General features: G+C 50.6%; 1 protein-coding gene across 2 annotated transcripts in view; it reads right to left on the bottom strand.

The window, feature by feature from the left end:
* Positions 1-2,082: 2,082 nt before the first annotated feature.
* The window catches only part of FKBP15 (FKBP prolyl isomerase family member 15), a 26,365-nt gene continuing 17,174 nt past the window's right edge, over positions 2,083-11,273 (bottom strand). For both annotated transcript variants that reach the window (XM_068413735.1, XM_068413736.1), the window contains 10 exons: positions 9,586-9,757; positions 8,950-9,086; positions 8,461-8,616; positions 7,599-7,751; positions 7,142-7,234; positions 6,569-6,679; positions 5,957-6,064; positions 4,991-5,760; positions 4,423-4,513; positions 2,083-3,950 (listed from right to left, as the gene is read on the bottom strand). In XM_068413735.1, coding sequence (XP_068269836.1) covers positions 3,876-3,950; positions 4,423-4,513; positions 4,991-5,760; positions 5,957-6,064; positions 6,569-6,679; positions 7,142-7,234; positions 7,599-7,751; positions 8,461-8,616; positions 8,950-9,086; positions 9,586-9,757 — 1,866 coding nt within the window. In that variant the 3' untranslated portion in view covers positions 2,083-3,875. The remainder of the gene's footprint in view (positions 3,951-4,422; positions 4,514-4,990; positions 5,761-5,956; positions 6,065-6,568; positions 6,680-7,141; positions 7,235-7,598; positions 7,752-8,460; positions 8,617-8,949; positions 9,087-9,585; positions 9,758-11,273) is intronic.

Below are 11,273 nucleotides of genomic sequence, written 5' to 3'. Positions count from 1 at the left end.
CACGTTGTGTTTGGGAAATAATAATATAATGGATTTGTAAAGGGAAAGGGGGCGGGGAAAATAAGGTGGTTTGTTTTTGGGCAGCACCTTTCCTCGGGTGGCAGAGGAGGAGCGTGCCGGTCCAGCACCCGCCAAGCACCCCAGGGCTGGGCTGAAGGTCAGCAGGGGGGTGGCCACCCTCGTCCCCCCACCCCAGGCACGTCCCTCGCCCACCTCCCGCCTTCAAAAGCCGCAGAGGCCGGGCTGTGCTCCCCCAGAGCACCATGGTGGTGGGGCCGGAGAGCGGCGGGGAGTGCGGGATTTGCTACGAGGCGTATCGGGGCGCCGGGGGGGGCCGAGCTCCCCAGCAGCTGCCCTGTCGCCATTCCCTCTGCCTGAGCTGCCTGCGCAAGCTGGTGTGCCGCGCCGCCGCCACCGCCTTCGTCAGCTGCCCCTTCTGCAGGATGGTGACGCTGGTGCCCGAGCTGGCGCCGGGCGCTCCCGGGGTGACGGCGGCCTTGGGGACCCCACATGGGGAGGAGGAGGAGGATGAGGAAGAAGGCAGCGGCGTCTCCCCAGCTGCTCGCCAAGCCTCGGTGCGCCCCGTGGCCATGGAGGTGGCATGGGCAGCTCATGCCCCCGTCTTCACGGTGAGCAGCATGGTGTCCCCCTGCGGCCTCCGCCGCGGCGCCGAGGCCCCGGGCGCTTTCGTGCTGGGGCTGCCGGGGCGGGGGCTGCTGCTGGACACGCAGCCTCCCCTCGCCTCCATGGAGAACCTGCGCCTGGGCTTCGCCGCCGGCATCCTCGTCCTCATCGTCTCCACCTTCTTCCTGCTGGTCTTCCTCAAGTAGGTCAGGATGGGGAGAGGGGCTCCCGTGCCGCACCGCAGCCCCCCGCCGCCCCCCTTGGGGCACCCAGGATAGACCCGGAGCTGGGTCAGGGACTTCTCAGGCCGTGGACAGCTCAGCCCTGGTGAGGCGGGCAGGGAGATGGCCACAGCCAGGGCTCAGCACCTCCCAGGATCCAGCCCAGGCATGTGAGCGCCACACAAGCCCCAGGGCATCAGACTCTTTAAAAATTAACTTATTGCAGAGCTCTCCTTCACCCCCCAGGGTCTGGCTGCACTCGTGCTGTGTTTATAATACTCCTGGCACCTCTGGCATTCCCAGCGGGAGTCGCAGCGTGGGGCCACACACGCATCCCAGTGTCGCAATCCCAGAGGCTGGAGAATTCCCCCGGCTGCGCTTCAGTCCAGCTCATCCGGCAGCGAGGACGAGGTGAAAGGGGACGGGAAGGGCACCGTCCTGCTTTTCTGTGGGTGAAACTGTTCAAAAGCAATTAAAAAAGCCCTTTCCCCTCACGAAGAGGGCCGGGGGCCGAGGCCGCTGGGGAAGGGCACAGCCCCACAGAGACATGAGACATTAAAGACAGACCTTGGCCCAGCACCGTCTCTGGCTGTTTTTCTGTGTCCCCGAGGCAGGGAGTGTTTGGCACCGAGCACGATGCCCCACCGACGCCCTCGGCAGCCAGCACCGGGGCTGGGGGCGATACCCAGGGCCCTGGCAGGGAGGAGGGGGGGTCCTCTCCTTCCGCCAGCCCCATCTCCACCCAGCAACGCCCTCTCGGGCACATCCTCAGAAGGGTCCCTCCCTCCGTGGTTCACCCACCTCCTGGCCACAAACAGCACCCAGCAGCAGGACCAGCCCCTTTCCAGCCCCCCACAATGGTACCTCTCCCCTCCTGAGGACAGGGCACGTCCCTCACCCCCAGAGCCTGCTGTCCCCCCAAGGAGCCCGGAGCTTTCTCACATTCACCCTTCCTGCACCCAAGGCAGGGGTGCACAGGGGCACAGAGGACAAACATGGTTTATTTTAGGTCCCAAGACTGAACCCTAAAAAACCCCAGAGCTAGAGGCAGGCACAAAGGGACCTTCTCTCCTTTCCCAGGAGAGGGGTTTAACAGCAAGAATACTCCCAGAAGAGTTTCTAGATCAAATTATTCTGATTTGAGTCAGAGCAAAGTCAGTTTTCAAATGCATAGAAACAGATCAAGCCAGACTGAAGTAAAACCCATGCAAGGAAAAAATACAGGTTTAATTGCACTTTATTTTTCAAGAAGTGAAATGCAAATCCCTCAGGTTGTCTGTCTGTAACAGGAAACGAGAAGTGGAATTTGTTAGTATTAGCAAGGACCTGCCAGGACACACTGGCACAGAGGGGGGTCCAGGGGCCGGGTCAGGGTACCCACACTCAGAGCAGCAGAAGGGGAGGCCCAGAAGATCCAGGTGTCACATGCCACCACCTCCAGCACTGAGTAACTAGCGGGTGCTTTGACTTCTGGAGTGGCTCCCCAGGAAACCCCAGCAACATTTACCCCACGAGACAGGCGTGTCGGTGGCAGCAGGTCAGCTGTGTCACAGGCTTCGGTCTCGTCCACAATTTGAGCTGCATTTGACAATTTGCGCAGCACGAGGGCAGGGACCTGCCACCCTGCTACACTCCAGCCCAGGAATGCCCAGCACTCTCCCCCTCTTCCTCCTGGCCAAGACATTGCATTTAGGAGGACAGAGATCAAATCAGTTCAGAGACGTTAAGAGGCAGTTGTAGAAACTGAACTATGGTGCATTTTAAGCACTTCCATTTTACTAAGTGAAGTGGGGTTTATTTCTTTTGAAGATACTACGAACTGCTCATACCTATAAGTTGTGTTAGTGCCTGTGAGTGTGGAAGTGCTGTGAGAAACCCAGGGTGTCTGCCCAGCTGCCTGTCCTCACTGCTTGCCCCTCTTGGTCTGGAAAGTTACACCCTAAACCCCCAGCTGCTGCCACAGACCAGGTGAGGTTGGGTTATAGCTCATGTCTCACCATCACTAAGTTTTAACTTGTGCTACGATCATCACGCTTTAAACAGAAGCAGAGAAAGAGGCACAGGGGATGGGCTTGGGTGCCTGCAGGAACTCTCACTAGACAATCAGCATATTACACATCTGTAATGCTGCTTCTACTGCCACGGAAACACAACCCAGCAACAACAACAAACGATATCTCACCTCTGCACACAGAGGGCAGATGAGCTGGCTGCACAGAGAATCATTCCAGAAGCCTCCGTGAGCCTCAGGGTCCTCCAGAAAACACAGCTGGGGATTTGGCTCCTTACAACAGCCATCACTCAGTGCTACATCTGTGCTCGGAGCACTGGTCTGAGAGCCCTGACTCGCAGTATCACTGATGGGTGCCCCTGCTCAGCAGGCTGCAGGTCAGCGAGCATCACCCGTGCCCCAGCTCTGAACGTACAACATCGCCAACCTGAGCCGCCTCAGCCCTGGCGCTTCCCCAGGCGCCTGTGAGGAGCTGCTGGCTCACAGGGAACACTCGCCTGGGGTCTTGGCAGAAATCTCCCACTGCACCTTGCTAATACCTGGTGAGAAGCTGGTGTAGGGTCCCTAGGAACTAACAGGAATCTTCCAAGGAGATCGTTACTGGGGAAGAAGGAAAGATTGCAGTCTGTTTTTTTAAAAAGTAGTTACCTCCTGCAGGGTCCTGCCAGACTTGTTCTTCTGAAGGACTTTACAAAGTTCATATTTGCATAAAGTTTCATATTAATGAATCAACTGTTCACAGAAGTAGGACAGCAATACAAATGTGCAGTAAGACTGGTTGGTTCCTTCAGCTCATCCCCAACCTCTGCACGTGTTGGTCAGGTCAGAGCGATGGGTCTGAGTGCCCATGAGTGCAAAAAGAGCCACTTGGCTCTCAGGCCCCATCGGCTGCAGTACAAGAGCCTGGGAAGTCCCTGGTTGTTCACAACTGTCCCCACGTATGCAGCTCGTTAAGTGCTAAGTGCAGAGGAAGAGGCCATGCCCAGAGAAGAGGGCTCACGGGCTCACCAGCCAGCTCTTCATCCCAGCCAGTCCAGATCATCATCGTCATCATCACCAAAGAGCGGAGCTGGAGGGGGTCGCCCCTTCATGCTCTGAAAGTAAAACCAGAGGGAAACTTGTCAGTCTTAACAGCTTCCCAGGATTTAGTAATTGCTACACAGATCTGGCTCTGAATCTCCATCAGCTTTAGGGAGATGGGATCAAGCAGCTTCATTACTGAGGTGTTTGTACTTTTCATATAACGGCTTAATATTCCAGGAGAAATGCTTACGGGCTAAACGGGACAGGAAAGGGGCAAGACACAAAAACCCTTCAATTAACCTGGCATGTCTCACGAACTTCAAGCCAGCAGGAGTTTGTCATGACTACCTCAGCCCAGGCAACCCCTCCCAGCTCAACACAAACCAAACCCAGACACTCTGGATTTATACAGAGAACGTATGGGAAGCTCCGAGCTCAGCAAGCAGGAGCCAGGCAGTCCCCCGCTGCTGTGGGAAGGATTTCACAGACAAGCTGTTAACACCTGAACCAGTTTAATAGGAGTGGAAAGACACAAACACGTACCACCTCCTCCTCATCCTCCTCTTCAGAGGGAACTTGAGGCTTCAGTGGTTTTTGAGATGCTGTTTCAAAGAAGTTGTCATCCTCAAAAAGGCTAGAAGAGGATAAAGAATTAGCAGTTGGCTTGCAGATGATGGGATCTTGGTTTTATAAGTTCTATTAAAGAACGATGGAAACGTTTTGTGCCTGGGACAAACTTTTAAGGCACGTACTATTTGCCAGCGCAGAACGTCTCAGTAATGAGACCTGGCAGCCACCAATGTGTCAGATCCTAGAGAAGCTGCACACTCCCCTTTGTGCTCAGCTGGGAACTGTTCACCAGGAGCAAGGGCACCACCGCCTCCCCCCAGACACCAGCCTGTTCTGCAGCTGCCCTCGCAGCAGAGGGTGCCCTGGACAGCCTGGTCTCCATCAGCACCAGGCTCATGCTGCCCAGGGCTGGCATCGTGATGGTGCTTCAGCCCTGCTGGGTAGCAGCCAAGCTGTACCAGCCTCTGGGCATGCTGCTGTACCAGACTGAGCTGATCTGCAGGAAAATGGGACTGTGGCTACACCTGCAGTCACACCTTACCTGGGATCTTTCTGGCTGGGGCTGGAGCCCAGCTCCTGCTGTCCTGGGGTTTCTCTGACAACAGCTGAGCTCGGCTCTGCTGCGTTGGGTACTGAAGCAGGCTCCTTCTCAGAGCTAGCTCCATTGGATGGGTCTGTGCAGTTCCCTCCCTCACCATTTAAGGGAGGGGGCTCTAAACCGCCCCCAGGCTCCTCTGCCTTCTGCTCTGCAGCTGTTTTTTCCAGAAGCACTGCCACATCTGCTTCTCCTGGCTTGGCTTCTAGAACAGAAGGTTCTGCAACTTCTGCCTGCAAAGATACTCTGGAGGGGCTGCATTCAGTCTCAGCTTTCCTGATGGCATTGCTCTCCTGCCTCTGCTCAGCTGGGACAAAGTCCTCATCCACCTCGGGAACAGGCTGTCCTGCCAGCACAGGCTCCTTATCACAATCCAGGCAGGATTCGGCTCCGGAAGAGGGATGCTCCTCCTGGACCTTCTCCTCTTCCAACACCCCACTGCTCTGTGTCGCCTGCTCCTCCTCAGGAGTTCTGGGCCTGGCAGACAGAGGAGCAGACTCGCCTTCCTGGTCAGATGCCATGGAGCCTGTGGTCGCTTCCCCAGGATCAGCTGGGAACGCAGCACTCTGCGCTGGGCTATGCTGCACGGGCTCTTCGTGATCTTCCTTTGCTCCAAGCGATCCCTCCTGTCCCACTGCTGCTGTTTCAGGTTCCTCCTTTTTACTGTCATGATCTCGTCTCTCCTGCTGCCTGTTGAGCAGCTGCAGTGTTACAGTCTGAAAAATTGAGTAGAGAGAATGTAGGTTATGTACCCTAAACGTAAAACATCAGATTCCTGTATCATCATCTACTACTGGGCTGCTTTACTACCCACAGCAAATGCCTGCTTCACAGATAGTTCAGACTCACAATGCAAATTTGTCTTTTTAGCCCAAGTCTCATTTCACCTTTTCTCTCTTATCACTGTTGTACCTTAATAGTGTTCATGACAACACCCAGAACTGTCCTGCCACTGTATGTCTCTTCCAGCTCAAATTCACCCCGCAGAGATTGAAATACACCATTCATTATCTTCTTTACCTGGAAAAGAGCAAGACAGGAAACAAAGATACAATTCATCAACATGTGAAGCACTAGACTCAGGATCAGATACTTCTCCAGGTGAAGGAATAATAAACCCAAATACATCTGGTTTTCAAATAATCCTCTTTTCAAATCAGAAATTCCAATAACAAAGCAGAAAACATCACACCATTTTAATTCAGAACCATTATATATGCACCAAACCCACCCCTCCAAAACCAAGGCAGGCTGCACAAACCCAAAGCACACTACACTTATTTCTTATTATTCTTTCAATTTATAAATCTAAACTTCAAATCTTAAGTTTTAACCTAAAAATCAAGCAACAAAGTGGGCAGCAGGAAGACCACATCCTTTCTTCCTCTATAGACCCTGCCACTAGAAACACAGTGCTTCTATGGAGAAGTGTTTCTCCTTCTTATCTCTGCTCAAAGAGAAATAATTCAAGGCAAATAGAATAGATTTGCTTATTAAGGAGAAATATTGGATAGTCAAGCTCACTTCTTCTGTGAAGTCTGCAGGTGAAGATCCGTCCTGGGCCTTCTGTAGGTCTCGGATGCGTTCTTCATAGCGAGCCTTCAGCACCACAATATCAGACTGCAATGCTGAATACTGCCAAAGGGAAACCCAAAGTCAGAACAACTCCACAGACACCACCACAGTGAACCTTGCAATGGGTGAGTTACCTGTAAACAGTTTTTTAGTGAGGGGTGAATTGCCAAGTGCAGTTTTAAGCAGGGCTTTGATAGAGACTTGCAAAAGACTTGGCTGAAAGTAACAGCACCAAAATAAAGATACCTAACCAAGCCAAAACCTTGGAGACCCACAACCGTGTCATTAGCTCTTCAAGTTCAAGTAACGCCAAGAATGGGCATGGCGTTACTGAGATCCCAGTGAAGCGAGGGCTGGGTCTCATCATAGGACCTGTTTTCTGGTTTGCTGGAAGCAATGTGAAGTTATTCCTTCCCTCTCATATTCCAGAACTCATGTTCTTGTTTTTCTGGACATGGGTAGCCTCAGGCAGGTGATTACTGCACTCCAGTTCATATTCAGCTGCTGTGTTATTCCCTTTACCTTTTCTTTGATAGGCTCCAGTTGCTCCAAACGTTGCTGGAACTCAGACAATTTTTGCTCCTCTGCTTTTTTCGAATGTTTTAAAGCTGCAAGCTGAAAGACAAGAACTAGAGCCCATCAGTTTATAGTCCCTTTCAGTATCACCCACTTCAAGACTGTTTCTGCACAAAACCAGTCACTCTGACAGAACAGTGCAGAGAAGCAGAAGGGATTGTAGCTGTTTGCGTTAGTCCAAGACTGACACCATCTTTGCTCTCCCTTGTTCAGAGCTGCAGTAGCAAATTTGCTAGCCCACCAACCCAACGTAACAGATGAAAGTAGACACATCCTGTGAACAAGATCAAAGTCCGTAACAGTTAAGAAATTAGAAGTCAAGCCACGACCAGGTGGGACAGAACTGCTGGGTACAGTTGCTAGTTATTTGGCATCACATTTCAGCAAGAGAACAGCCCTTTACCTTCTCTTCCAGCTGGGACACCTGCTGCTGCAGGGAATCTCTCTGCTCACACACCTCCTGGTACTGTCTAACATGCTGCTCCTTGGCAGAGGCCAGCATACGTTCACACTTGGCTTCCCACTGGGATTCCAGCTCTGCCTGGACGAGTGACAGCTGCCCATCATGTAAGAGAGATCATTAGGAACACACATTTACAATCTGTATTAGCACAACAAGCAGCTGAAAGCTTGGGGCTGGACGTTATCTCCTGCCCTAGGCCAGAATACCTACACGCAGATGGCAGCCCTGCGGCTGTCACCAGCTCCTGCCCACACCTTCGTGTTCAATTCTGGCCACAATCCCTCAGGCTGGCCTGAAGGTCTGGCTCAGGTTTCAGATCTCTGGGCATATTTCTAAGCAGTCTTCCACTCATCAGCAGTCCTGTATTCTTTTCTCTACTATAACTCAGTTTGGTGCCTCTCCTTCCCTCAGTCTGACACTCTCTTTAACAGAGTCCAAATCTGATGCTGTGTACCAGCCTGCATCAACGCTGCACCAAAACTCTGCAGTCACGTCAGTGGCCTGTGATTCGAGTGAGAGCATGATCGGGACCTAGCAGCCTTCCTGCCTACTCAAATCATGCACTTCCTTAGAGAGACATCAGCGTAAATCCCCAAGTCAGAAGCAGGGCCAACAAACACCAGCAAAGATGTTTTAGAAAGAAAACCAGAAAAATGAACCCTGTGTTAAAGTTAACCCTTAAAAGCAAGCAGATAACATTTTCATTCTTTTACTACCTGAGCAGTTTTCGTTACTATTTCTTAACTGCAGGTTCCTACAAGTCCTCCAGACACTTGCTGGAGAAGCTCCCATTGCTACTCACCTGCTCTGCTGCTGCCTGGTCAGTCGAAGTCCGTGCCTTTTTCAGCAACTGTCGAAGCTTGTCCAGTTCCTGCTGATACGATCTGCGTATTTCTTCCATCTCTTCCTCTGCCTGAGCTCTCTCTGAGAGGGATTTCTTCTTCCTCTCTGCAAGATTCTGCAATACAGAACAGGACATAGAACAGGCCAGACTGCACCAAAGTAGCTTCTCTTCCTCTTGCAGAAAGAGCTTCTTTGAGCAGGGAAGCTTATAACTTTAAGATCAAGCTGAGACTATTTCAGAGGTAGGAAGGTTGACATATTACTGGCTAAGATATTTTCAAAAAAAAAAAAAAAAAAAAAATCACATAAGCCCACAGGATCCACCAGCACAGGGATCCTGCATATGAGTCAGGATTTACCTAACTTGCATATTTACAAGCAAGAATGTTGGGTTAAATTTCTGCAAACAACTGAAACCCTGCATCTGTAATGCTGGCACTGGACATACCCGTTCAAGAGTCTCCTTTTCCACTTTCAGGTCCGTTAGCTCTTCTTCCAATGCTGTAATCTTCATGTCCAGCTGTTTGCGGCTCTGCTTCTCAGCTTTGAATCTAGTCTGAGTGTCCTCAGAGGTTTCTTGGAGCTCTGCAAAAACACACTTTACTGTGGGTTTCAGTGCTACATACATTTCAGGTTAGTGCATTTGGGGGCTGATGGGAAGGAACAGTGTCTCTTGCACAGTGAAATCAACAACACAGCGTGCACTTGCAGTGGGCACTTGAATTTATCAAGAGCTTCTTCCGTAAAACAGCAATGCTTATACCTCAGCTTTTATCTTAACGTTTCAACCACTGGAAAATCTCTGGCTTCTCTACAAGATGTTAGACAGTAATGCCAAGAGCTTGCTTCTATAGAAGGCATCCCTGTGACAGGATGATTTTGTTCATTGATTCAGCTCACTTTCCTTTTAGTGGATGCACATACCCTTCAGACATTTCAGTGCATCAACATCCTTCTTCAATACCCTTGTGACTGATCCTAGGGAAAGCAGGAATGGACACCCCAGAAGAAAGGAAAAACCTCTGACTGATAAAAGAAGAATGACATAAAGGAGCTCTTGTGGAACAGGCACATGAAGTCTTACCTGTTAACTGTGCCTGCAGCTTGTTGAGCTGTGCCTCGTGTCGCTCGGCCTCCTGCAAGGCAGTGGACAGCTGCTGCCGCAGGCCCATTTCCTTCTTCTGGTGGGCAGTCAGCTCCAGCTGCAGCCGGGAAACCTGTGCTGTGGCAGCCGCTAACTCCTCTGCAACTTTGGCCTATATCACAAAGTGGAGCAGGAAAAAAGGGAGGAAAAAAAATGATATGCAAGTGTGAGGAGCTGCCAGAACTGTTCTTACAGGAAGAATCTGGTAAGGTACTGGAGACCTTATCAGGGAAGTGCTGGGATCCAGCACCTCAAACATCTCCAAACTGAAGAGGTAGTGATAACTTTTTTGCCATGCTACTGTGAGTTGTTTGGCTTTAACCTGTCCAGACAGACTAGAAAGCTGCACAAGGCCACCAGCAACCTCATCCCCACATTAGTTCAACTCAGCGAGTTTTTCTGAAAAGCTTCACCATGTTTTTAAGACCAGTACCAGTGCCTGGTGGCTCTGCTCAGAGTTTTCAGGCTATGACAACATCTATACAAGTAAAAGCCTGGGCTCCAACATCTAATTATCTTCAATAAGCTTACAAATCACTGAAAAGCCACACAAAACATAGGCTTGTTCCAGCCAAAAGAGCACCTTCCCTCCACAGCACAGAGCACACAGTCGCCCTGAGGTGCCCACACGGGCATGGCTGTCATTTTGGAGCACAGTTCTCACAGTAATCTGTTGACCTGTTTAAATTTAGTATTGCTCAAAGTCAGTGACTCATGTAAAACCAGGTACTAGTACAGCTTGTTAGACAACTTGTAAACATTATGTTAGGAGAGGCTCAAGGCCTCAAGACAAAGACACAAAGTCACGTTCCCAATCTTGTTGCACGCCACACAAAATTCAGAGGATGCTCTGCAAAGACAGAACTACACCCGTCAGAAAACCTCACTTGCAGCTGGGAATACCTAAACAGCTTCCATATCCGTGCCTACAGATTCCCCACAGGCTTTCACGTTCTTGTAGCTGGTAAGTTCATGAGAACTGGAGTTTCTCTCTGATTTATCCCCATAAGAGAACTAATGCGTTTCTCTTCAGACTAAGACCATCACCTTCTGGCAGAGAAGAGCTCTGAGCAAAATTGTTCCAACTATGGTGAGGATGAATATGCACTGACCTTGAGGGCTGGGATACTAGATCATTAATTTTAAAGAGGCGGCAGCATTTCAACAGAGTCTGGCTAAAACCAGATCTGCTTTCCTCTTCTGTTTCCAAAAATGTCTCACTGCAGTTCATGATACCAACTCCTAGCATGCTAAAAACAAAACCAAACCCCATGGCATACCTAAAGGTTATTTTAACACTTGCCTTTGTCTTTAATGGCAAATAAAGAAAAATAAAAAGGAAATCCTATGCCAGGAACTAGTACTAGACAAGTTTCTGCGGTGAATGCTTCGTATCTATGCTAGCTCAGCTCCAGCCTCCAGCTTTCAGGTACCAAGAATCTTATGTGATCTGTATCTGCTCTGACAATTGTATGATCATGTCCTATTTCTCCCATGGGGGAAGTGAAATGAGCAGCAATGTAACAAAGTTCTTTGAAAGGGCTCCCCAAGAAAGAGCAAGTCAGCGGCCACACTGCCAGCTATAAAGCCCTTTTCCAAGTTGAAAATCCGTGCTAATTCAAGATCTG

This window comes from Nyctibius grandis, chromosome 16, assembly GCF_013368605.1.
Source record: "Nyctibius grandis isolate bNycGra1 chromosome 16, bNycGra1.pri, whole genome shotgun sequence".
NCBI classification, from domain to species: Eukaryota; Metazoa; Chordata; class Aves; order Nyctibiiformes; family Nyctibiidae; genus Nyctibius; species Nyctibius grandis.
The sequence above is the reverse complement of the archived record's forward strand: the minus strand, read 5'-3'. Positions and strand labels throughout refer to the sequence as shown.